This window comes from Haliaeetus leucocephalus, unplaced genomic scaffold (assembly GCF_000737465.1).
Source record: "Haliaeetus leucocephalus isolate CR32 unplaced genomic scaffold, Haliaeetus_leucocephalus-4.0 Scaffold848, whole genome shotgun sequence".
NCBI lineage: Eukaryota > Metazoa > Chordata > Aves > Accipitriformes > Accipitridae > Haliaeetus > Haliaeetus leucocephalus.
Window position 1 is genome coordinate 18,726,895 of NW_010973284.1, and position 27,117 is coordinate 18,754,011.

The 27,117-nt window shown below is 39.0% G+C and overlaps 1 protein-coding gene across 1 annotated transcript in view; it reads right to left on the reverse strand.

The window, feature by feature from the left end:
• LOC104841169 (lipid phosphate phosphatase-related protein type 5) overlaps nt 1-27,117 on the reverse strand; it is a 49,139-nt gene that overhangs the window by 21,721 nt on the left and 301 nt on the right. Inside the window, exons 2-3 of the mRNA XM_010582675.1 lie at nt 5,627-5,759; nt 3,107-3,357 (exon numbers count right to left, since the gene is read on the reverse strand). Coding sequence (XP_010580977.1) covers nt 3,107-3,357; nt 5,627-5,759 — 384 coding nt within the window. The remainder of the gene's footprint in view (nt 1-3,106; nt 3,358-5,626; nt 5,760-27,117) is intronic.

The following is a 27,117-nucleotide window of genomic DNA, read 5'->3' on the forward strand; positions in this document are numbered from 1 at the left end:
TATTAACCCAACTCGAGCAAAACCAAAAGATCTAAGACAGTTGAGCAGACACCTAAGGAGAAATCCAGGTAGCAGCCAGCTTGGTTAGAGATTTTGGAACAGATTTACAGTAGTTCACTTTGAAGACTCTGGTACGCTGGGAAAAATAAACCTAAAAGTCTGAAGAAGACAGATAATACATCCTTGAAAGTGTATTTGGAGGAGGGTAGAGAAAACGCCTAACCATAGGGCTGCCATTCAACGTTTCCATTACTAAGTCTTTCTTCATAGGTACTGACAGAAAGTAATGGAGGCAAACATTACAGAGAGGTCCAAGTATTAGCAATACAGTTGTTTGAAAAAGACTGTACTTTTCAGCAGGAGGGGAATTCTGAGTTACCATAGCAGCCACCCACTCTCAAAAGAGGGGAAAGGGAAAAAAGGAAGACTCAAGAACCTAGATGAAAAAAGAAGCTATTGTTAACAAGACAATATGCACAGATGCTAGGTGATAAGGACATGTCTGCACTTAAATGGAATGAGATAGGGGAATTATTAGATAAAGGATAGCCTTTGTTTTTAAACGGGTTGATCGGGGAAATCGGCAAGCCTGACATTGTTTACTTTGACCCCTCAGAGAGCAAGCACTCTGGATCAGCTTGTTGATGATGTCTCTGGACATAGATCAGCTTGCCTGTTGATGTCTTTAAGCTGGTCTGGTTTTGTGAACAGCTGGCTGAAGTGTCCAGGGAGGATTCTGTAACAATCTCTCCCTCTCTCCCAAATATTTCTGTTAACCAAAAAGAAAGCACATTTTCCAGAGATTACATGCTCATGATATACTAGCTGAGTAATATATGGAGGTCTTTATGTCCATGCTCTCAATAACTGTTGTATCACAGCTCATACAAAGACTAGGCTGCTGTTTAAATCTTCTATTCCAGTGAATAGCAATGAGAAAGTTGTTATTCAGGGCCAACTATCCTGATAAACATCATGACAGTGTAAGGACACAACCCCAAATATTGGAACATTGCATTTCTTCCCCTGGTGTGTAATAAACAGTATTTTTATTTGCAACCATGCAACAGGATTAAAAAAAAAAAAAAGAAAAGAAAAAGAAAGACTGCCAATATTGCATCAAGGACCTAAATTTGCAGGCTACAACTCAGCTGATACATCATAGCAATTCACTTTATTAGGCAGCTTATAAGAATTCAGAAATCCTGAGAACAGTTTACAGTGCTTTAGTTAAATGATGACAGTGTCAAGCATCATGCAGCAATACAGTAATGACATAGGATATATTCATTTCTGCAGTTACTGAAAGATTATAAAGTCATGAAACAGATCACAGTAGTTTTAATTTTTGATGTTGCTAACTGTAAACTGACCACAGACAACATAAGGTTTGCATAAAGTACTCTTGCTCATGTCAAAAGCCACTGACACTAGGTATTAGACCTTACTAATGTCTACTTTTTGTTTTTAAAATGTATTAATACTATTTTCCTTCCTGCTTTGCAGTAGCTGAACAGTTGGTTTCCTTTAGTTACTGTGACTCATGGCAACAGTGGAAATCCAACTTTACAGATGGATGAAAAAAATAGGAGCAATTAAAATGAAGAATGCTGAATATTTTCTAAAATAGCTTGTACCAAATTTAGAGGTACGTTTCAGTGAAGCAAAGCCTTAGATATCTCCCCAAATAAAGACAATACTATTAGGAGTTATACTTGCCTCAAGTTAGAATAGAATTTTATTGCTCATCTCTTATTTGCAGATAACACTTGCCTGTACTAACTGATGATCCACATCTCTTAAACAGACATTGCTCACAAAGAACTTTTGGTAAATGTTACTGTCAGTGCTGCAGATTTTAAGCAACTGGTTCTAAAACCATATTCAGAAGCATGGAGTTGGCACACTGTCTATGGATGGGGCTGGAATCTTTTCCATGCTGGCAAATATCAGTTTCCAGATCAATCAGGAATTAAAGTCAGCTCATTAAATATATGCTTAAAAGCAATACATACTCATACACACATATATGCACACATACATACACACACACATGTATAGGCAGGCCACTGTAAAAATACTGAGGGAATTTACTCAGTAAATCGTAAATGGATGACTCCTGCAATGATCACAGAAGCACACACACACACTTGCCTAGTTCCCACCGACACTATGAGGGCAGCCCTGGGCCCATCCAAAGGGCTACAAAGGACTGTGATTACTAGCGCAGGTCAGGTAAAAGACTCCCATAGGCATGTGCTAGGGACAACTTTACTAAGAACAAGATGTGCTTCTGCTTAAGACTAGAACAATGTGCACTCCAAGCTAAGCCAGGGAATACTGCACAGAGTTACTTGAGTGAGATTCATTAGTCACTCTGCCTCTTACCTGCCTCCCCATGCTTTTCAATAGCCTCTAGAACAGCTCTGATGCCAGGCAGTAAACGCCAGTTTTTATCCCAGCCCTGCTCATCACTCCCTTTATCAGAGAGCGGGAAGAAAAGCAGGACTGTCTTGTAGCCGACTGCATTGCAGAATAAGAGGCAAAGTGACTTTGCATGAGCACTGAGGTACCTATAAATACCAATTCTGGTACCTAAAGACATGCACAGATCTCAGAAAACCTGTAGAGATCAGACACTTACATATGCCCACTCTTCTGCTTCACCCCAGCAAAGAATACGGACATGTGCAATTCCATTAATCTGTACTGTGTTAAAACATGGAGAGGAACCACTACCCATCACAGGCAATCCCCACCCTTATTCTTTACCACCCAAAAAAGCCTCTTCCCACATTCTCTGGAAATGGGCAAAAAATAAACCAAGAACCTGGTTATCCTAAATCTATAACCCTTTTTGAAAAACTTGCCCTCTCTCAGCACTGCCTTAGCTTTTGAGGCTCAGAGAACTACTACATCTGTAACTGTCAGAATTAAGTCCAATGAATCAAATTCTCAAAGGCCTCACAGTAACCCATAGAAGGTTTACATATATAAAATCAGCCAATAGTTGTCTTATCTTCTCCCCATTCCTCCCTCCTCCCCTCACAGTGTGAGCCATTTGCTCTCAAAAATATAGTGACATTAAATAGTACAATATACTTACAGCCAGATACATAGCTGCATACACGCTTAGTGCTGCTTCTTTGGATGGGAATGTCTTTCTGGCTTTCATGATAAGATCTGGATTTCCAGTACAGGCATGTACGCTACTGATGAATTGTGTATACTGTTTACATCCAAGTGCTGTATAGTTGGGTTTACAAAGTGCAAGAAAATGTGGTGCAAGATTCCCTGTTACTACTTGTCCAGCATTTACAAAGATGTCCGTAGCAAACAGTCCAAATGCGTAAATTCCTAAAGAGGGAAACAAAGAGTTAAATTTTCTGACAATTTCACTCCAGGGCTAAACAATATTATAGTATTTATCACAGTAATATACCAGCTCCTTCCATTTAAGGACACGAAATACCCTCACGTGTATTGTACCCTAAAGATCCTGACTCGTGCTGGAGATGATACTTTCCTACAGAATCGCAGCAGCAACACTGCAATGTACCCACACACCTGATCTCTCTGGATCCTTTGGAGGAGCACGCTCACCTCTTGTGCAAGTAGCCCGCTCTCCTAGGACCCCTAGCCATGAATCTCCACTGTTTGAGGTAGCTAGCTATACTGGTACCTACCTTTTGCCTATGTTCACTAAACAGAAGTGACACAGGCAAATTCTTCACCCTATAAATCTGCTTGAGAACAAAGAAGTCAAGCCCTGACGGAGAAGTAACTTGAAAAGCCATAACACATACTGGACAAACATTTTCTTTTCCCTTGCAGCTATAAAGAAGCTGAAGTACTGAATAATTCAATATTGCCATGCATGAGTTGTCTTCATCTGCCTGCTACTGGGTACATCTCTTTGCATAGCATATTAATCGCAATATCAACACAGGAGCTAAAGATCTATATATTTGAGGATCTACTTATGCTAAAGAGTTTTTTTTATCAGACATATCAGCAAAGCATTAAACACTCATTCATTAGAATGGAAATGCATGTATCTGATTACTCAAGAGAAAACAGATTTTTGCTATTCTGAGGTCCCTTTCTAACGTTTTGGAAGCAGAAAATGAGCTCTGGAAGGAAATGCAAACACAGCACCCTGACTAGGAGGCAAAGCCAGCAGGTGCGTGTTCAAATTCCACCTCAGCTACAGATTTCCTCCTGCATTTCCATGGGCAAATCACCTTACCTTTTCCATACTTCAATTCACTCTGAATATAGCTTGAGTTCTGGCAGTTGGCAGCTCCCAGCTTCATGGGGCACCATGAGGACTTTAATGAATGTACACCACAGCAGGCACGATCCCACAGAAACGTGCATTTCTAAAGGTCTGGTTTTTTACTCAGCAAAGCTAGAGGACCAAGGACAATTTCTGGGATCCTGGCTGGTCAGCAATGTCACACTAACGTTAATTCACCCTGAGCTGCTAGACACTGGTGAGCAGCGGATTGTGCCTAGCCAAGTCGCTGCACAGAAGGGCCCTTTCAGCAAGCCCCAAGGGTGTACGCTGCCCCAACATAGGTGGCTACATCACTTTGTGTGAGCATAAGGGCCTCCCTTCCCTCCCTCCCAATTTATTTTTTTTGCTTCTGTGAGCAAGGAGGGCCCACCAAGTGGGAAAGAAACACTGGCACTGATTACACACAGAGCAAGTGGAGCAGGAGGAGCTCCTCATCATCACTCCCCACCTCCTCTGGACCTATACAAGACAGTCCCATTCTTAATGACTTTTAGCACTCCAGTGTGACAGTGAGCAATCACGCTCTCATAAGGCAGGCATGGCTGTTATACACACACTGCAAATAAAGACACAGCTGCACATCCCCTCCCTCCCCCTGCGACTGGGGCATGCAGGAGGATTAGCTGCCCCAAGGCTTCACTCCTCCAGCTGTTTCTCTTAGATACAACTGTGAGTGAGAAGCAAACAACAGAATTGACCCCTGCTATGGCATCCCTGCACGTATTAAAAAGCAGCATCTGGGAATATTCATTAGACATTTTGAGTGGTGCTACTTCTCCTTCCAAACACATTTACAAAGAACTAAGTAGAAAGGATGACATCTCGTATCTACTAAAGTCAATGGGGAGTTAACAGCTGACTTCAATAAAGAATGGATTTTGTACAGTTTTCTACTAGAGACTGTATATAATACAATCTCCAGGCTAAGAAAGTACCTAAACTGGCTTGGTTTCAAACACACATTTATATCCCAATGTCTTCAACTTCGGCCGCTATGTGTGTGCGTAACCAAAACAAAACTATCAACTATAGATATGGCACAAAGGTATCTGCTTTCTCCACTTCACCCTACTCCAGGCCTGCTGGTTGTTTTTCCCCCTCGTGGTCCCAATTTTTTCTGTGTTTACTGCTGTTTCTGCAACTATTTTTTTATCCAAACTTCCAGGAAGCTTCATTTGCTACCCAAAACGGGAGAACTCACTGCACCCAAGTTAAGACTACACATGCAATGTTGTATGGTTATCTGAATATTTTTCCAGGTCAAAATTAAGACATAATTGATCACTCTCACCATTCAGAAAATGAAAGCATTAATTTTGCTCATACCAAGGAATCTGATGGTCCTGCGCACCAGTGGATTTATATAACAACAGTCTCCACTTAATATTGTTTTTTCTTGGTTTTCAAAATCCTTTGTAGCTAACTGTAGACAAAACACTGCAGTTTCTCCAACGATAATCTTAGGGAAGGAGAAAAAAGGGGAGAGAAATGGTACATCAGATTACAGCAAGTAAAATATACTAATATGACAGAGATGGCTATCTCATCTTAAGGAAACAAGACCAAACCAGCACAAAAGACAACATAAGTGAACCAAGTTCTGTACGTTAATCTTCTTAGGGAAGTATGCTTTATGGCTTCCTTTATTTGCATTAAAATAGAATAAACTTCTATAACCAGGACTTGGAATTGACATACTATAACCTAGTTTTCAGGATGAAGGAGAAAGAGAAAGAAATCTATTAGTTCAAGAACAACAGATTGCATAACACACAGGATGTGGACCAAAGTAAAGCCCTAATCCTGGAAGATGCTGAACATTTCAGTTACCACGTGGCTTTCACTGACACTCAGCACTTCACAGGGTTGAGCTCTAAATTTTGGACCATAGTGGGGGAGAAAAAAAAAGAAGAAAAAGAAAAAAAAAAAATCACAACGGAGCTCCTGTTCACATCAGAGGATTGGTTTGCCAGGAGGTACTTAACAAGGTTTGATTCATATTTTGTCAGCTAAGTTTATCAAGTCTGGCTTTAGCTTTGTTCCTCATGCTTGAACAAAGTGTCACCACTGATATTTTAACATTAAGCATGGCCTATTTCATGTTCATTACACCAAAATGAATAAAGTTCTCACATCTATAGATCATTCACATTACAGTTGGCAAAAATTAAAAATAATCACAAATAAAAAAAGAAAAATACAGATTTTTGAATGTAAAATATTCCCTCTAAAATGTGTATTTACCTGTACAGCAAAACACGACCTTTAATTTACTCATAACAACTATGGTACTGAGACTTAATAGCCAAAGCCAAGCCTTAAGAGTCTGTCTATCTAAACCTATGATACTGAAGCTTTACAGCAGGTAACATGGGTATGATCAAGAAGAGCAGAAGAGAAGGGTCAAATACTGACCACTCTATTTCAATTTTGATTCACTGTGGGACTTAAAGACAAGGCTCTTCCACTCTTCTATATGAAAAGCAGTAAAGCTTACTGATAGGTACATCACACTTACTTTGATAAACAGGGATGAAGACCAGCAAACTGAAGTCTTAATACTACACAAGTACAAGAAATAATGCCATCAAATCTGATTCATTGTCCAGGTTTGTCTAAACCTTTGACCTAACAGGAAATTATAAACCTTTTCATGTATCATAATAGGTCTGAACAGTTCTACAGACAGCACCAGTTACAAAAAAACCCCTATGGGTGATGGCTCATAAGCACAGTTTGTTGCCAATAGGAAGAATGCAATTAATGACCTTCCTTAGTTATTTGTAGATCTACAAAGATGACTGGGCTAAACTGTGACACACAGAGGAGGAAAGTGCTTCTTATAAATAATGTGGCACAAATAACAAAAATAACTGTGGTGGCAAGCCTGTAAAAGCAAAATTCAGTTTGTCACAGAAACAGTCATCATCCATTACTTTAGACTAGCTTCAGATCCTAGTGGAATTTTTAGATGAAACAGAAATTTCAATACATGAACTTACAAGTATCCTCTCTCTACTTTGATGCAAGCAAATTTTCAGCATACTGAAGTACAATTCCTTCATCTATAATTAACAAACGATCAGTACGCATATGAAATGTAACTCAACATTGAATTCAAGGTCATCAAAATTATGACAATGATATGGAGAATTCAGCCCAATGACCCCTACAGCTCTCATGAAACAAACCAACCAACCAACCAACCAGTTTTAATATGATTCATAACGGTGAGAACTGAAACACTAAGATTCTTACTGTGAGTCACAGTAATCCCCTTCTTTCCTCTGGAATAATGAAACATCAAGGACTAGACAAACTGAACACAGTCAGATCCTGCATTTAACTAATTTTTTTTTTTCCAAACTCAATAAATATCAGTAAAATTATTGCAGATTTCCAAACTCCAGGAAAAAGCAGAATCCAGCACAAGGGGAGCATTTGCGGTACATGATGCTCAACCTTTTGCAAGAACACAAAGAGAACGCGTGCCAGCAAGCTCAACTCTCCAACTCTGAGCAGAGTCTCTGAATCTGCCGATCTAGGAATACAGGCTCTTCTTTTTGGTTGGTAAGGAAGCTGGGGTTAGCAAATGGGAGAACTGCTCATTCAGTTATAGGAAAGGAGACCCTTACTTCCAGCAACCTGTCTTCATCAGCTGCATCTAGGTCCTTGCTGCTGGCAACAATTTTTCCTTGTTAAATTCCCTGTATTTAATGGCAACCTGGATGAAGAAAACCCTCTACTCCAAGAATAACAAAGCAGTGTTCAAGTGCTTAGCTGAACAAAAGTACTCTTAGAGTGGGTACGTAGGTGCAAGGGTCAGAACGATACAGAACTCAGCTAAAGACAAAACTTTTGCTATACTAGGCCTAGTGCTCTACCCTCAGAAGTAAACAGAGTGGGATATGCCATTGAACACAACAGGCATTCATCTCTATGCTTCTGTGGCTTTACTTTGATAGAATTCTTCTGGAATTTGGCAATAAATACAGGTTCTGTATTTTTCTGTACTGGCAGCTCAGCTAAAGCTGTTCTCCTTCCTCCATCCTTCAGCACAAGCACTGCTCATCTCAATAATCAGCCTATTGATGTGTCCATTTCCTTCAGAAATGGAAGGAAAATCTTTTTCAGTCTCAGTAAATCCCAGGAGAGATTCTGTTACCCAGTGCAATTCCTTCCCTTCTTCTCTCCAGCACCACTGGCAATAATCAGCTCTACAGGGTAAAGGAAAGGGAGGGCAATCTCCCTCTTGCCTTTTACCATAATATGCATGCTTGGTATATTCCAGGAAGGAACGATTTCTGTATTCCCTCTGGCACAGGGAACCACCATTACCCCTTCCACTGCAGACCCGAGTGGCAACCAGACAACAAATGACATTTAATACAAAAGAATAACTTGTGTGCTTCTTGGCTAAGTCTTGGGGCAAAAAGTCTTTGGAATATTCCAAAACTGACAGTGAAGGATTGCAATGGTGAATCTGAAAGCTCTGACAACATAAACTTTTGGACAGAGCTACACAAGTTCAGGTATAGAAATTTAATTTGCAATGAAAAAAGTGAGGGTATTAGAAATATCTTTTACTTTATTCTATCTAACAGGGTCATACTACTTTAGACCACTGTAGAGATTTCCTAAAGAATTATATATATTAAAATTCTTAGCTCACTCATACATTAACAGCTGTTAAAAGCAGAGGCCATCCCTGAGAAAACCTTTTGACATATAATTACAGCATGTAAAGTATAAGGAAAAGAACAATTTTCACCTGAAGACTAACAATACAAAGTGCAAGCCTTCCAGTATTCTAAAGAACGTATATAAAAATAATTTTCACAGTCCTTAGGTAAAAATGCAGTGTACGTAACTGTTACAAGAAGGAGCAAGACAAGAAATGATCGCCCTACAGGCATCAGCCTAGGCCCTGACAGGCAGCGATCAGGTCCTTGTTCTACTACAGCTTCCCTCTGTAAACACAGGGAAGGCCCTTAGTCCTGGTTCACAATATGAAGCATAATAGCAACAATACAAAAATCACCCTACATAAAGATATTTAATACATACTTCATAACTAGCATTTAGATAATCCTTCCTTTTTATGGAAGCATGGAAAAGAAATATTAACCCAGCAAAATCTAAATTACAGGAAAAGTTCTCGTAACCATCTCCATGGCAATCGTATCCTGTCTGCAATTTGACAACCCACTTGACAGCCAGGAACTGAGTTTGGAAGGGGTGAGACCTAAAACTAATATTTCTTCTTGTTTCACCTCTTAGCTCCTAACTAATTTATTAGCTGACTGATTTTCATGGTAGTTTTGTACTCGTAATATATTTATTGCCAACCACCCAGTACCTGTCCCTTTCCTTGGTTTCTGCACAGGATACTTACAGCATTTAGCACATGTTCCCTACACTGATTTCTTCCTCCCAAATAAGTTCAGTTTCTTTCTTATTAGTCATTTTTCTGAATCCAGGCAAGCTGTTCCTAGTTTTAGCACTGCATATCAATTTAGAAATCTAATTTGTCCTTCCCAAAATCACCCATCCAGTATATTCTTAACTTGGTTCTAAATTCTGAGCTCTTTTTCAACCTGAAATGTCAAACCTGATTCATTCCAAATATTAGAGCTAGAGCAGCTCTGACCTTGTTGATTTTCCAGTAAACTGACTTCATAAACAAACTTCCCCTAGTGTCACGTATGGTTTACAACAGCCAGCACCTATATAAATAAAGGACCTTAAATCTGCACTTCTGAAATACTAATTAGGTTTATTTTACGGACTACCTTCTCATATATGACGTAACTTCCTATAAAAACCTAGGATTCAAGAATTAAACATTCATTTGTATTACAAGATATCTGAGGGTATATTAATGCATTTAAACAAGATAAATCCTGAAATTTAAGGTTGATAATCTCTACTTGGGATTAGGAAAGAAATTTCTGTGTACACATTCATAGATCTTTCCAGCTAACACCTACTTTAGGGTATACAAATGTTCATGAAATATTTCATATGGGCCAGGGAACGTGGTAGAATACATGATTCCCTCTCTGCCAATTCTTAGGGTTATGCTGTAACTACAGCAACCGCTCAGATAGATGAGTAACACTGAAAAGCAGTTATGGCATTAAAAAGACCACTAAATATTCATCCATGTTCTCAACTTCTCAAGTTAAGAACGGTTGACAATACTGTGCACTGTAATTTCTCTTCTGATTTCTTTTCATTCATTGTATTTCTCTCATTTAGGCATGATTTGAACACTAACCAAGGCTTCTGTGAGACCATCTTCAAGAAATAACATGGCAAGGGATTGTCCCTTTGGGGAATGAGCATCTCAGGCAGTCCACTGTGCTGCTCTTCTCTCTAGAATGAACTTCCTCATAGTTCCTTATCAGGCAGGAAGGGAAGCTAGGAACAGGAGCTAAAAATCTTGGGGATGATCTCTGTATCTCTAGGCAAATTGTTATCATTTAAGTTGCATGGCCTCCCCATTCACTTCATTTATGGGTTCCCACTTAAAAAGTGTGGGGTAGATTTCTTTTAAAATTATGGCCTTCATAGGCTTTGTTGTTCCTGTTCTTTATCTTTTCTTCTTAACTTTTAGCAAGAACATGGGCTATTTCTGGCCCATTTCCTCTTTAAAAATGCCATCAACATACCACAGAGCATAGCGGTCTCTAGAGTTTGGAAACTAGCAGCATAAACCTCAGTCTTTAGCGATGCTGTAGATAAGCTCCACTCTCCACTTTAAGCTAAAATTGCTGTGCAAGGTGACAGCCCTGGCAGGAAAAGCAGCAACAGTATTTCCAGCAGGAGCAATTTCAAGTTCATTATGCAGAGTTTTCCCTTGAGGCCATTTTCTTTGTGTTTTTCTTGTTCTCATTGCTTCTTGCTTGCTTCAACTGACAGCAAATGTCCTGGTTGATTTTCACAGAAGTACATTTTCTATAGTAAAAAATGACCAATAGTTTTAAGGAAAAGTAACAAAATAAATCCTAGATAAATCTGTCTGCTATTGATTAAATATAAAGTATGCCCCCTTGCATTCAGCATGGAGATACAGGACCATACTGCATAGCAGCTTCTGAAAGTCTGGAGAAAAGATGTGGAAAGAAAATTGCTTTTCTAGAGAAAGATGTGGAAAAAAACCACTCAGCCTTTTTTCCCCAGTAAATTTTGTTTTAACAATATGTACTCTCAATGTTTTGAGACAAATATCAAAATTTTAATAGAGTTCTTGGTATATATTTGATCACGGCCATTTACAAAAGAAAAATAGCAGTATAAGATTATATATCTAGTAGTCAAATATTATCTGCTTTACTTATTTCTCTGTAGTGCAGAGTATGGCTATACACTACCAAACACTAACCTTACTTCTGACAGGGACGAACATTCTTTACTGCTCTTTGTAATACATTGTACACATAGTCAGTATGTAATAATGGTAAAGGTTGCTCACTTCATGAAGACTTTATTGCTGTTTGAAAGCATGAGGCACATAATCACCAAGCATTTATAACCAGGGAGCTTCAAGTGAACCCCATGAGTACATAATCCCAGAAACATGGACAATTTCATCATTCACTGAACTATACTCATTCGTTTACCATATGACAGAAAAAAATGAAATATTTTTAAGTACAGTGTCTCTAAAAGCTTCTTCCCCCTGCCCCCCCTTCTTTTTCTTTTTTTTTTTTTTTTTCCTGAGCAATTGATCATGTATGCAAATGGCATCTCCTCTAGAGTATGCTGTGCTAACCAACAGGCAAAGCCTTTGCGCAGCAGCACACTGTCACCAGGGCTCGAATCGCACAATGCCAGAGTGAAGTTTGGTTACGTAAAAGATCATTTTGAGAAACAGTTACCAGGACCCTGCTATCCTGAGTGTAACTAAGAGAAGGACCTTGTGCCATCACCACAGAGGCCCAGTCTTGGTGCATGACAGCAGGTCCTGCATTTGATGCTCCTCAACAGAAGCAAAAGGCAAGCAAGCAGCCCCAGAGGGTGCGCCGGCCCTGCTGGGCTCCGTCTTGACAGGAACATTTGCTCCACATTTGGCCTGCTTTACTCACTGCACTTGGCATTACATCCCCTACTCATGTCTACTAAACCGTTTATATCGCTGTGAGATAAGAGTATCCAGCTGCTCTGCACTGCAGTTCTCTGGGGGATTAGAAATGGCCAGGACACTAAGAAAACAAGCTCAATAATGCTAACATGGCAGTCTGGGGGCCAAATAAGTGTCTGGCAACCAGCTCCAAAACTATTTAGCTGCTGGCTGTCCTGGTTCTGGCCGGGATAGAATTTATTTTCTTCCTAGTAGCTGGTATAATGTTGTGTTTTGGATTTAGTATGAGAGTAATGTTGGTAACACACTGATGGTTTTAGTTGTTGCTGAGTAGCGTTTAGATCAAGTCAAGGATTTTTCAGCTTCTGATGCCCAGCCAGCAAGAAAGCTGGAGGGGCACAAGAAGTTGGCACAGGACACAGCCAGGGCACCTGACCCAAACTGGCCAAAGGGGTATTCCATACCATGTGATGTCATGCCCAGTATGTAAACTGGGGAGAATTGGCCAGGAGGTGCCGATCACTGCTTGGGAACTGACTGGGCATTGGTCAGCGAGTGGTGAGCAATCGCATTGTGCATCACTTGTTTTGTATATTTTAATTGTTCTATTATTATCATTGTCATTTTATTATTATTATCATCATCATTATTATTTTCTTCCTTTTCTGTCCTATTAAACTGTTCTTATCTCAACTCACAAGTTTTAGTGGTTGTTTTTTTTTTTTTTTTATTCTCTCCCCCATCCCACTGGGTACAGGGGGCTGTGAGTGAGTGGCTGTGTGGTGCTTAGTTTCCAGCTGGGGTTAAACCATGACACTGCTGGCCCAGTTTCACAATACTGAGACAAGTATTCTTGGTGAACACATTCCAAGAGGTAGTAGATAACAGACTTCAGTGAGAACTCTTGCCCATGCACCGAGCTTTTCTAATTTTAAAAAATAACACCAAAAAGCTAGAAAAAAATATTAATCTAGAGAAAATTCTCAACATCTAAAAAAACCTAGTAATTTTGATCTGAAAATGGTAAGGGGAAGAAAAAACAATTAATTCAAAACAGCCTTCTAAAAGCATCAATTCGCATTTCAAAAGGTAAAGTTACTTCAGGCTGAAATATTCTAGATAAGGTTTTTATAATAGGGAATTCATACAGGTTTAAGTTGTTCTTATTTTCTTTTTATAGAAACGAGGATGCCATTATCCAAAGTTTCCAGTCTGCACACTTCACTCTACAAACACACCTCGTTAGGAAGTTGGGTTGTAACATAACCAGAAATCAACTAAATTTAGTCTCCAGATCCCTGAGTGATACTTGGAAAAGGTTGTTCTTACATATAATTATTTCATTAGGGATTTTGAAAAAGAAGTTTACATCAAATTTTTTCTTTTTTCAAAGCTTCAACCTTTAAAATACCATATTATTTGTGAAGGAAAAACAAAATGTTCAAAGCCCTACCATTTATCTTCCCTATTAGAGGATGAATTCTATAGAGCATGTTCAGCTCTGCACTCAGCTGTATCAAGGAAGTTGTCTATTGGACTTCAAGTGACACATGTGAAAAAGACCGTGGTTCCTTATGGCCTAGCCTTGGTAAACCCCTTTGTTTCTTGCCTGTCCAAGAAAACAGTACTTTGTTCTGTCTGTTTAGAGAGATTGGTTTCTTAACCCTTCTGTGCATGTTGAAAACATTATTCCTTGATGAGCACAATACCAATGCTTATGATAGCCCTATCAATGATCATTTCCAACAGCGATGTTACTTGACACTTTAAACCTTAGATGACCTACACAACTGCAGTTTTCTACCCAGGATGAACGTTCAACTGCAAAATTCAACATAAACGGTCTTTCATCCCTGTTTGAATAAAAACTGATCACATAAAAGGCATCTCTTAAAGATTCTGGTCACAAAGCAGTGGTTTTACAGTCAGTATATGGCTGGAGCCAACTGTTCTCAGAGGAAGGAGAATATCTGAATTTCCTGCTTTTCACAGTGTCTTACTTCTGTCTTGCTTCTACTCAAGGCCAGCCACATTTTGCAGATACATTATTCCTGAGATTAGTTCAAGGAAAGCCACTTTCTCTGAAATGCTGTCATCAAACAACTGAAACTGAAGGACCAAACGCTGTACCAGCATAAGCACCCTGTATTTTACTACAACTAAGAAAAACAGGTTCCAGGTATGATTAATACCTGTAAGATTCCACAAAAATTGTTTTCTGGATTTTTGTGGCAAAATATGTGTGTCTGTAAAACATACACATGTAATTGTTTTTTACTTATGTTTGTTACCATCAATTAGTATTTGATTCATAACGATAAATTTAAGTGGACAGCTCAGTAAAACAATTCTACATTTTTTTATTAAAAACTATATTCACAATAAAATAGCTTTCTTTGAAAGCACATAACTAGCTCCACTGCTATTTAATGGCTTCTGTATAAGCAACTCTTCCTTTACAATTATCTTAGGCTACAGTATAATCACCAACCCACCAAATATGTTAAGGTCATTATCTTTTTCCAGCTGAAATCAAAGGTAACATCCCCACTAAATTCAACAGGGACTAGATTAGTCGTGAAAACTTATGGCACTCTAGATTAAGAGCAATACTTCAGCCAAAGTGGGGAAATGGATCTTAGCTATGAATGCCATCCCAGGAAGATAATAAAACAAAACTAGGAAGCCAAGCCAATTTTACAGGGGAGTAGTACTAAGTATTTGGGAAAGAGGTTTAACAGGTCCAATAAATCAGAAAGAAAAGTTCAAAACTGTAATGCCCACTCCTGAGCATATTACCTTAAAGTTCTTCTTATATGATACTTTTATAGTCTTCACACTGTGAGCATTACTGCAAAGGATCCAGGTGTCATTAAAAATGAGTTAAAAACGCTATAAAAGCCATTGCATGGGAAACATCTGATCTAGAACTATGACTTTATTCTGAGCTGTCTCACATAGGGCTTACTTGTGTGTAATATGTACGTAGAGCATAAAACCAGCAGTAAAACTACTAACAAACCCTGACAGTACTAATCCACATGTCTAGTGCCTGTGAAAGCCAGGAAACAAATGACCAAATAAAAGCTTTCAAAGAAAAGTACACACTGCAACTTGTATTGACATTTCAGTGACACAGTCAAAGCGTATGAAACCATGGCTTTACCAAAGTTAACTTCTGAAGCTTCACTGACTTCAGGCAGACCCATGATGTCATTCCCGGAATGGTCACTAGAGATGCTGGTCAGTGAGAAAGGACCAGAAAGAGAAAAGAGGTCAGAAGTCCCTCTTCCAGACACACCCCAAACCACTAGTAAGCCCAGATACAAAACAATGTGTGACCATTCACCTGCATCTCTTTCCTCAGACTTGAAAGTTGTAATTTCACAGCATGCAATTACTTCTCTTTAAGAATGTTATTATAATAAATTAATATACTGAAGTGATGTTTATTAGAAATGGAATGTTTACGAAGGCATAGAAGTGGAAGCAGAGAACTGTTTATGAACATCGGAAGTTTTAATAATTACTTACCTCTTAACAATGCAATAGTAGTGAATTAGCCAGCAAGCTTTTTCACAGGACATTGCATAGCAGTAGCATATCCCATTTATCTTTATTTGATACATATACATGTAGAAAGACCATTTCAATAATGATTCTGTATATCCTGTGGATAAACACGGGGCATTTACTCTATGGTTTTCTGCAAATATGATTTGCATCACTCTCGTCACTCTTTCAACTCTGCTACACAATGTCTATTTTATTGCTCCTGCCACAAATCCAGATGGCTGCAGATATGCAGCTGGCAACACTATGTTGTCTGACCCTGTTTAGGCATTTACACAATGCAGTGCTTGAATTAAGAGGAAGTCCCAAGTGCCCTCATTAGCACAGTAGCCAATGAGCTGAAACAGGAGCAGCAAGAGTGGGAAATTTTAGTAAAAAATTCCTAGTACAGGAAATGCCTACAAGACAGAGGGGAGATTGTATACTTTGCTGTGAAGACACCAGAGCATAAAAACAGCTCTTTTAGGCATGCAATGGTATTCTGAAAACTAACTGCAAAGTCGATAGGCCAAAGCAAGCCCAGCTACTCTTCTTCAATATGCGACTGTATCTCCTTCCACTCATAAAATAGGGCATAATGGTTTACCTTAACAAGGATCACCACCTTTGCATAGAACTGTAAAATAATAGTGAACATGTTGCTGGCTTTATCAAATATTTTCAAAAAAGCTCAAGTGATGAGAGAAGTGTTTTAAGGATGAATGGGTCTATTTAAAAATTTTAGATCTTGTGAAGCTTTGACATTAGCTGTCGTCAAGGCAGACTTTACAGGAGCTGGCATTTAGTTTTCTCTGTGAAAACAATAAAGGGGTGTTAGATAAAATACATAATTGTTATGTAAATGTATGAACATATATTCTGTTTTTAATCAGTGTTGGATGTAATCTCTCATTATTTGAGCAACTTAAGTTATTACTAGAAAGTGAAATTCAAAGTATGCTATGTTGAAAGATGCTTTCACACATTCAGTGATAGGATAACCTTTTCAGGTATTCTGTGTGGTGAACTAATTCTTTCAGGCATTACTTTTTTGCCATTGGCATTCAAGGTTAAAAACACATGTGAACTAAACTATGGATATAAATCAGCTGTGGAAACATGACTATTTTCTGGCAGCACATTGTGCATATACACTCACATATGTAAATATATTGAGTTTTTAAATAAATAGTCTCTGCTTTATGATTTCCTTCTAATCACACAACAATCACAATCAATTCATAAACAAAAGAAATACTGAGTAAAACTGCAATACTGTCTCTTAAAATGAATGTGGTTCCATAAAAAGATTCTATCAGCACCACACTCATTCACATATACTGTTCCACCTCAGGAAAGCCTTGCTATTTCAAGTAGCACTGAAGCATGTGATTAAACCCCACCAATACAAAGATAATTAATGAACAACTAGTACATACCTAGCTCTTGTATAATTCTTTTCACACACAAATCTAGCGCTTTCCAGAGAAGCCTAGTTTTACAGTTACCACTTGACAGCCAGGCAGTAAAGGCTAAATGTACATCCTGCTTGGGTGACCAGATCCCTTTACAAGGCAAAGCCTGACAGAGCTCACAACCTAGCTCTATACATTCGTTCTGTCAGCTGCAGATGTCCATGAACTACTTGCATACCCCAAGGTCAGTCTCCCTACAAATCTCATCTGCCTTTGCTAAATGCTCTGGAAAGAGTCCCCGTGACTGACTGAAGCACTGACTTCAGTCAGGCGTGAGCACTTGGCAAAGAGGACCATCGTAACCGCCGGACTGTCCTCACCATCATTGACATGAGCATGCTTGTGGCCTACACTACAATGCAGCACAAGGTCCTCATTCCTCCCTCGGGCCTCTCGGACACTCGGACTCATGTTTGCGCAGTTTGAATGTATGATGGCAGCAGCCTCAAGACTGGCCTCATGGCAGAGCCCAGATGCACCTCAAGAGGTCCAAGGACACCCCCATAGGAACAGGCGAGGCAGAAACTGAGCAGTAGAGAGGCTACAGACAGCAAGCTCTATCTATGGACAAACAAACTACTGTTAAGTATATGCTGAAACTCGGGCATGTGCACACATTGTTCTGCATAGAGATGAACTTAGGCACAGAGCAATGCACTTCTGCAAATGGAGACATCAGACTTCAGACATCAGCCAGTGGGTAGTTTGAATGTATGAGGTCCCCATCTGTCAGCAGAGCCGCGTTATGGACAGTCTGTGCACCCACTCTGTAAAATCCAAAAAGGTAACATGTACTGGCCTAAGTCTTAATTAAAGCAGGTCAAGCTCAAATACTTCACCTCATGCTCCCCACAGGCTGCAAGTTGCACATGGCTGGTTACTGCAGCTCAGCTGACCCATGATTAACAGATCTTTAAGCAGAATTAATTCAGTCATGTCTGAGCCCTAAATTGCTATGGACAGGTCACAGAAATCCCTATTACTACCCCAAAATAACTATAGTGGGAAGCCGAGTTCCACTTACTAATTCTAATATTTAATACTTCATTTATAAAGAGGCAAATTACAAATTGACTGAAGGAAGTCCTCATAATATTATTCAGAGTTTGAATGACAAAAAAAAAAAAGTATGACTCAGATCCCTTTTAGAGACAGCATGAAACCTACTAGCCTAAAACAATGTGTATTTCAAAATGTTATGTAGAAAAAGGAGAAAGAAAAAAAAAAAGAGTCAGAACAGCAGGATACTGTTGGGCTGACTTCTGTCCTTGATAGCGTTTTTTATTATTATTATTCTTTAGAAAACAAAAAACTCTAGTTTAGGAATGAATGCCTTCATACATACCCCTTAACCCTACATGGGTGAGAGGCAAGAAGTAATATCTGCAGAGAAGGAAAAATACTATTTGTAAAGAAGAAAGCCCTTAAAACATGGCTATATTGCATTTATAATTGGTTGTACATTAATAAGTATACAAGGTTAATGAAATTTTCATGTAATATATAATGCATAATAATTATACAATGGATAATTATGATACATTTATACAATACATGCAAAATTACAGGTAACAGTATGTTGTCCAGAATGGTAAGCAGAAGTGGACTCCACAGCCTGCTGAGTTTTCACCCAGTATAACCAGAGGGGTTTTTTTATGGTGCCTTGTACCCCAGGAAATGGCATCCAGGATTGAGAGTCAATTTTGAAGCAGTACTGAACAATTTATTAGATTAATAGTAGATAAAAAAAATCTTAATATATATAGTAATTCTTCTACTGCAGATTCCTTAGTGCTTTACACTGAAACTATATTCTGACCTGCAGGTGAACAGAAGTGATCTTAACAAAGCCAGGTTGCTGGTAAGAGATAGCAAGTGCTCTAACTTTTTCTTTCCTAGTCCCTTTCCAATATCATATTCCCTGTACTATGCGTGAAAATTATGGACTAGCATGTTTACAATGGCTATTCCTCATTAAAACAGCGTGTCACGTGCATGTTTTCTGAGTGCTGGAGATGTGGTATACCCACCTCAGCTAGGCTTTTTATTTGCGATCTATGAGGTACCACACCTCAGCTAAATAAGAACAATAGATGATGAAAGCTGGGCCATCACTCACTTCAATATATCTGAGAGGTGCTGCAAGAGCATTGTAAAGCTTTTTAAACATCATACTGCTTTTAAGGCTGAAAAACACAACTAAAGCTACTTACAATTCTACTTTGGCTGTCATTTATTATGTATCATATGGACACCCATCTCCTCAATCCTGCATGATGTACAATGAGCAAGAATTGTTTGGTTGAGGAACTGATTATTACTACAAGCCTACTATTTTAGATTACAAATGCATATAAATGCATATAAATTCCCTAATCGCGCAGGATTAGTTGGATTAACAGTTTGTCACTTAAATATAAGTGCATCATTTATAGGACAAGCAGGCATTCAGCTGTTGTGAACAGAACCCTGTCCGCCTTGTTCACATCTGCTTACCACTTTACTTCCAGAGAGCCCATCAAGGGATGAACCATATGGCCTCGATATTGTGTTTGTAAACAGAATGCATAGCAAGCACAGCAGAAATTATACATTCAGTTGGAAGTACAAACATAACTTCTGCAGCCACTGTTCATGTAATCCACCACAGCACAAGAGGAAGACAGACAGATAAAGAAGAATTCCCAAGAAAACCCACAATGGCTCTGAAGTTTTTGTTTCGCCTGGTTACAGCTCTGTTGGATTAGTGGTTTTATGCTGGGATAAAAACAGCATCAGACTATCAAACCATGTATTTGTCTTGCTATGTGTCCCAACAGGCCAATACTGACATCTGGTACACAAAGTTACTGTAGACCTTACCAGTGTGATTTATTTTTATTCTTAAGTAAAGATGCAATGCAATTATCCCTTTACAAAGGAAGAGCATGGCATAAATTGTCCCTTAGCTTTAATATCTCCTGCTGGCATTCCCCCCTTCCAAAAAAGTGGCTTTTTGAAGTCCCCAGTATTTGCCCATTAAAAAAAAAGGCTGCAAGATTTTTCCCATCCCACCCCAATGTGAGAATGAAAGAAGAAAACTATCAAGGAAAAGAAGTTGTAGCTGTCCACACAGGTTGAAACAGATTATGAAGACAGAGACCAAATGGGCCCTTCAGGAACAACACAATCACAGACTAAACAAAGTATTCTGGCAATTCCTTCTCCATGTAAAGTCTTAACAGCTGTCAAATGTGCCAACAAGAAAAGGACACATAAATAAGCTTTAGCTAATCAAAGATATTCCAGGACTATTGAAACAGGTCATATATCAAGCTAAAGAGAGTTTCTTATACAAGTAAAACCATTCCCATTTTGATTTCAGAGGCTATATTTAGTCTACCCAATTTATATGAGTCTGGACGTACAATTATAATCTTTAGTTGCATTACCATTGTCATTTCAAAAACAGCACTGGGAGATGTTCAAATATTGCAGCTACCCACCTAGCAAAAAAGCTTATTGCTCCCAAAAAGTGCACCAGGCAGACTGAACACTTTGCTGGGTGATTCCTCTAACTTGCTCTACAAGATGTACATAAAAATGAACACTTGAACACCTGACTACAGATTCTTAGAATTTTTGCCCTGTAACACAGACCTGCTGGCAACTGTGCATCCTTGCATTATTTACAAGTTTCCTTGATGCCTTTCTGGCAGAAGTGACAAAACAGCTTAGTCTCCTTCAGGATGCACGGAGGCCACTTCTACTTTGAGTAGCAGAGCAGGAGAAAAGTCTGTTCCATTCTGCCCCTGTGCGTTAGTTTTTTCCAATAGTATCAAAGTGTCCATAGAAGCTAAAGCGAGTTGGTACCAGCCATGAAGTAGAAAAATAATCACCCTAAAACAGATAGAAGAAACATTTGTGGAGATAGTGATTTTTTCTGACTAAGGTCAGGAATGAAAAGCATCTAGAGTTATCAGGTATGAGGTGAATTTACAGATTCTTGGCACAGCAAATTCACACAGGACATTTCCAGAAATACTTCTTTTTCAGAACTTTAATTCCAGATTTTGTTTTTCCTTAAGTTATAACAAACAGATTAACAGAATATTTTGATGTCCTGGAAATGGATCACAATCGAGTACCCTTTTTCATGTACAGCACTAAGTTATATCAGAGTAGAATAGTTTCAGTGAACTACAGGTTAACTAAAAGCTATTCTGACAAGAGCATTTTGAAAACTCAGCCTGATAAAATCCAGTCAGGTCCTGATGCCACACCACATGGAATCATAGGTGCCAGAAGAAAAATAGGGACTAACAGGTTCAAAAGGGAAGAGTGAGATAAGAGCATGCCCAGTCACATCAGCTAGATCTATGTACTGGAAACAAGCGGTATATCTCCTTCAGGTCTCTGCATATCCTTAACTACTCTTGAGCTGCTCAGACCTGGAACTATTAAGAGATCAGCAAGGACACTGAATAAGAAAGAGAGACTTACAAAATCTGTGCTGATCCATCAAAAGGTAGCTTCTCTTTCTCATTATTCACAGAATGATCCTGTTTTTTCTTAAAGCATCAGGGTACAGTAAATTTGATACATGAACAATTATGTTGCATCTCTCACTTCACAGTCCTTTCTGCCAGATTTCAGAATTCCTTCCTCAAATGATAAGAAAGGGGAAAGTTACTGACTTAAGCTAAGCCGAAGGCAGAATGCCTAACTTTTTACATCCATTCCTTGTTTCGGATGTGCCAATTTAAAGATTCATCCAGTCTACTAAAAAAACCAGAATACCACACTTCATGCCTGAATGGCAGATATTTTTTCAATGATGATATTAAGAGGATTATGCTAAAACAAATTAGTCTTTAATTGGTTTACAGAGAAAATATGAATATGCTAGGAATTCATCTAGGCAAATAGAACAGTGTATATTTTATGAATAAGTACTGTAATCATCCGCCTGTTAGTTGGAAATAAAAACAAACAACATTTGCATAATAAAACTGTTTACACATCTTAATGAAAGTGTGTCATTATCTCCTCCTGGCTTTTATACAACAGTCAGCGTACATCTTACGTCCAATACATTGAGTTTTACACCAAGTATTCCTTAAACGGTTTTGACATTTTAAGTAATCCATATTAGCATGTGGACTCATTAAAAGAATCCTTGAGTGCAGTTAATAGTATTTTAGAGAGGTCAAAATTATTAAGATCTACCAGAAAGAAACAATGCAGAACTAATCACTCTATAGATTCTGAAAATATGAGAAACTAGCCTCACAGTTCTGCAAATCATTTCTACTGGAAGCTAAAGGATTAGACTGACACGTATTTCCCAAGCTACGTCTGTCATAACAAGTCTAAAAAAGCAACCAGCCCACTGAGCAAGAACTGGCACTTTGGGAAATGGCTTAAATAGCACTGAGCTCTCAACTAGCACTTTTATGCTTATTACATATTTGAATAGACTCAAATCAAAGGCGTATTTCTTGTCACCTTCACGTTTGACTTAGAGATAAAAATTAAAAAAAAGAAAGAAAAAACAAAAATATATTGAGAATTCCTCAGTATACTGGAGATACCTGGATATTAGTGCTATGGACAGTAAAAGGACAGGAGTGCAGAGCCAGCAGTAGTACTTTTTCAACCCTGAGTCACAAAGACAAATGAAAGGAAGGGAGCCTACAGGGGCACTGCCTTTGCAGGAGTCTCATTCTTCTATCACAGAATCTCATACTTAGGGCCTTTACATTCTTCTGATTGAAATTTCAACCTCATCTAGATTTTGTAGAACATTTTACTGTTAGTCTGCCTAATGCTCCTTATGCAAACACATCTACTCACTCAAGGCATTACTTCACCTGTGCCTAAAGGTATGATTTAGGAGACCTTCCACAAATAACAGTCTAACATTGGAATGGACCATGTATTTTGTTATATGTTAAGCTGCAGTTGTTTTCAGCCTTTTTTTAAAAACAAAACAAACCCAAGCATTTGGGCCCTCAATATTCTCCAGTGGAAGCACTCATAAACTACAGATTTAGCAGATAAGAAACAGTGCATACACCCTTTAGAGATAATCCATAGAAAGCAGAAAACCAATGTTGTAATGTAACCTGCTTCCTTTCATGGAACCTGCATAAAAGCTGGGAAACCAACTGGAAAAAGGGAAAGGAAGAAGCTTGTCTCAGCCTACAGAACGGCTGCTGGATTCCTCTACAGGTTTACTACAATTGCTGTTATATCTATGAATCATAGAATGGTTTGGGTTGGAGGGGACCTTAAATATCATGTAGTTCCCCCCCCCTGCCATGGGTAGGGACACCTTCCACTAGAGGAGGTTGCTCAAAGCTGCATCCAACCTGGCCTTGAACGCTTCCACGGATGGGGCATCCACAACCTCTCTGGGCAACTCTGACATTGCAGGGACTTCAAGCAGATATGTCTATTAGCAGACAATAAATTGATTACTTTTGAACTGAACAGCACAACAATTTGACTTCTTACTAGCTCCTACATGACCTGGAAGATATTGTAGAATAGAATAGTTCAGTTGGAAAGGACCTACAATGATCATCTAGTCCAACTGCCTGACCGCTTCAGGGCTGACCAAATACTTGGTTAATACTTTGTAAATACTTGATCAAAGACTGTAGATATACAAACCCAGTAAGTCCCAAGTGCAGAGTACAAAACACCTTTCCTCCAGTCACAGTTTCCCTTTCCCATACCAGAGCACCTGCAAGTCAAGCATTACAATAGAGCGAGCAGTCTCTGATTCTGCCCCAGGACTTCATTTCCCAGATCAGACTCCTGAGGATCTGTGACCTGACAGCCAGCTGCATCTACCCTTGGATGGCATGCGGGCTGATGGGATGGGGAAGCAGATGGTCTCAGGAATGAAAGTGTGGCAGCAGTGCTGCACTAGGGCTACAGGAATGTATTAGCAGGAAGTAGCATTTTAAAGACTAACCTGAAAGTTTCCAGGATTAACATAGTGCTCACAGGTACATCCCTGTCAAATGATACAGCTCATTATTTATGTCTCAGCCCATGCTCTTTGCTGCCCTGTGACCAGACACTCAGCTCTGCCACATGGCTTGACACTCACATCTGCTATCGCAGCTCTGATGTGGCACAGGAGTTTTGGATGAGCAGCCATGTGACAGCCTCACAGCAAAAAGAGACCTATTGCTGATGAGATGCTCATCAAGACATATCCAGCTACTGGTACTTTACTTTTTCAGTTTTTTAATAGCAGGCGTGTAGAAAGAGGAAAGTCACTGGAAAAACTCATTTATTCTCTGATTTTAGAGCAACTTCATCAAAACTCAATGCAACAGAGCCATCGATTGAGTCACATTCAGAGAACCTAGGTTACCTTGAAGCACTCTATGGCTCCAATTCAACAAGCCCCATCCCTAAAAACCAAAAAAAACAGTTACACTGAACATCAAAGTAGAGACTCTATTGCTCTATCTCAAAACTTCAGAAACAGCATTAACCCAATGCACCAAACTAACAGAAAGAAAAAGAAAAAAAGAATTTTTTGTTTAAAACTCTCACAAATCATAGTATGTAATAAACTATACTCCATAACACTAGTGATTTTGGGGGAAAAAAAAAAGTACCATTTCATTCATAGAAATCCATTTCCTTCACTGGTCTACATTCGTAACTTTACAGGCAGAAATATGACTTTGTTACATGATTAATTTTTATATTTCATTTACAGAAAAAAACAAAAATTACACCAAACATCTATGTTCAAACTGTCATGGATGAGAAACAAATTAAATAGAAGAGAATCTAATTAAACTCTGAATCTTGGGAAGGAAGTTCAGCTACTGCTAAAAGCATACAGGTTGCTTTGGTGAAGAAATATTACCTTCACGACTTCTTTCAATGAAAAGAACAAGCAAAGGCAATGCCCACATCCTGCACAACTGAGTAAAGACCCATCCCGTGTAAACACTAAGTCCAGGAGAATTATCCAAGGACAATCAGAACAGAATTCTGTCTGAAGCCTGAAAAATGTTGCCTCTTTTTAATTATGTTAATGATTAGACTTAATGCTGTTAAAGCAATGAGATTCCCAGGGGCTGAATTCACCATTTAATAAAATAAAATAAAGTTTTTTAAAAAAAAAAAAAAAAGCAGAACACAGGCACCTGCAATGTGGTTTTTCCATGCCCTGACCTCCCAATGCACATCATTTGCCCGAGAGACTGGTGACTGGGAGAGGAAGCACAGTTAAATATCATTAAATTCTATTATTAGCTTTTTAGCAAGGCTAATTACAAGACAGCCAACCCAAAATGTCGTGGTGATTTCCCTGATGTAATCATCTAGCACCCAGGAAATGAATGGAAACTACCAATCTATTTTGCTGACACATATTAGGAAAAAGAGATGCTCATCATGAATATCTGACATAATCTTTATAAATTCCTGAGCCAAACAAGAGAAATAGAATTAAAAGCAAAACAAACATCACATGCAAACAACGGAAAAACATCATCAACAAAAAAAAATCCAACACTTGAAAATCTCAACGGCATTTGGGGTTCAAAAGAGCAAACAAACAGGTAAATAAAATGGTCACCTACTTGATGTTAAAATAAAACAGAAAATTAAACCAAAAGGCTACATAACATGTTTTGCCAAATGATGTAGCTCAACCCCTAGAAAAAAAAAGAACAAAGTCTCAAGTACTAAGGCTGAGCCTGACCATGAGGTTTTATGTCAGATACCATCTGAGACCTCATGGTGCTACAATGCAGAAGGGAATCATGTCTGGGACTACCATATGAAGTCCCTACCACTACCGTGATGAAGCTTTCTCTTCTCTGTTTTTTATATTTTCCTGAAAAGGAATTAATCTGTGAAACTAGTAATTACTATCTTAAGCGGCCTCTTCTTACTGTAATTTTTTTTTATTCTAATGCTTACAGCTGATTAAAATAAACTCTTTACAAGGAGCTTCTGTATGTGTAACCGTGCATGCACCTGGTGAGTCTATATATAATCCATCCTCGATGGTTAAATACTCCCATCTCATTCCCTCTCAGTCTTTGCTCCACGGTATGGTCAGGGATTATTAAATGATGCTAATGCCCTTGTTATCTGACAACACAAGTAGTACATTCAACAACTTGAGGGGAAGACATCTCACTGCTTTTCCCTCGTAGCTGTTTTCCCCAAACCCTGAAGAAAATCAATTAAATCTCATTTTAGATACACATATTTAAACCTGATTGACAGAAGATCATATTCAATTAGAGAGACACAGGTTTAGTTTGCACACACATCAGTAACCGTGACATATGGAGACAACTAAATCAAGCAGAACTGCTCCCTGTTCCTTGCACATACCAGTTTACTTTCAAAAAAAAAACAACAAAACAACCCCAAAACCTGGGGGGGGGGGGGTGTTCTAATTAGTACTGTGCGAAATATTAGTAAGTGGTTGCTAAGAAGCGGGTTTCCCTCAGGTAGCCCGTCTACCTGCAACCGACACATTTCGAAAAATAAGATTATTTTTACCAAAAGGAGTCGAACAGGGCTGGCGATACAGGCACTGGCAGTTACATAAATCGGTGCTAAAAATAAACTACAGAGGCGCGGGGTGGGTAGCGGCTGGGGCAAGGGCCGGGCCCGACAGCGCTGCCCGCCGAGGCCCGCCGGGGCTGGGCTGCAGCCCCGCAGTGCCG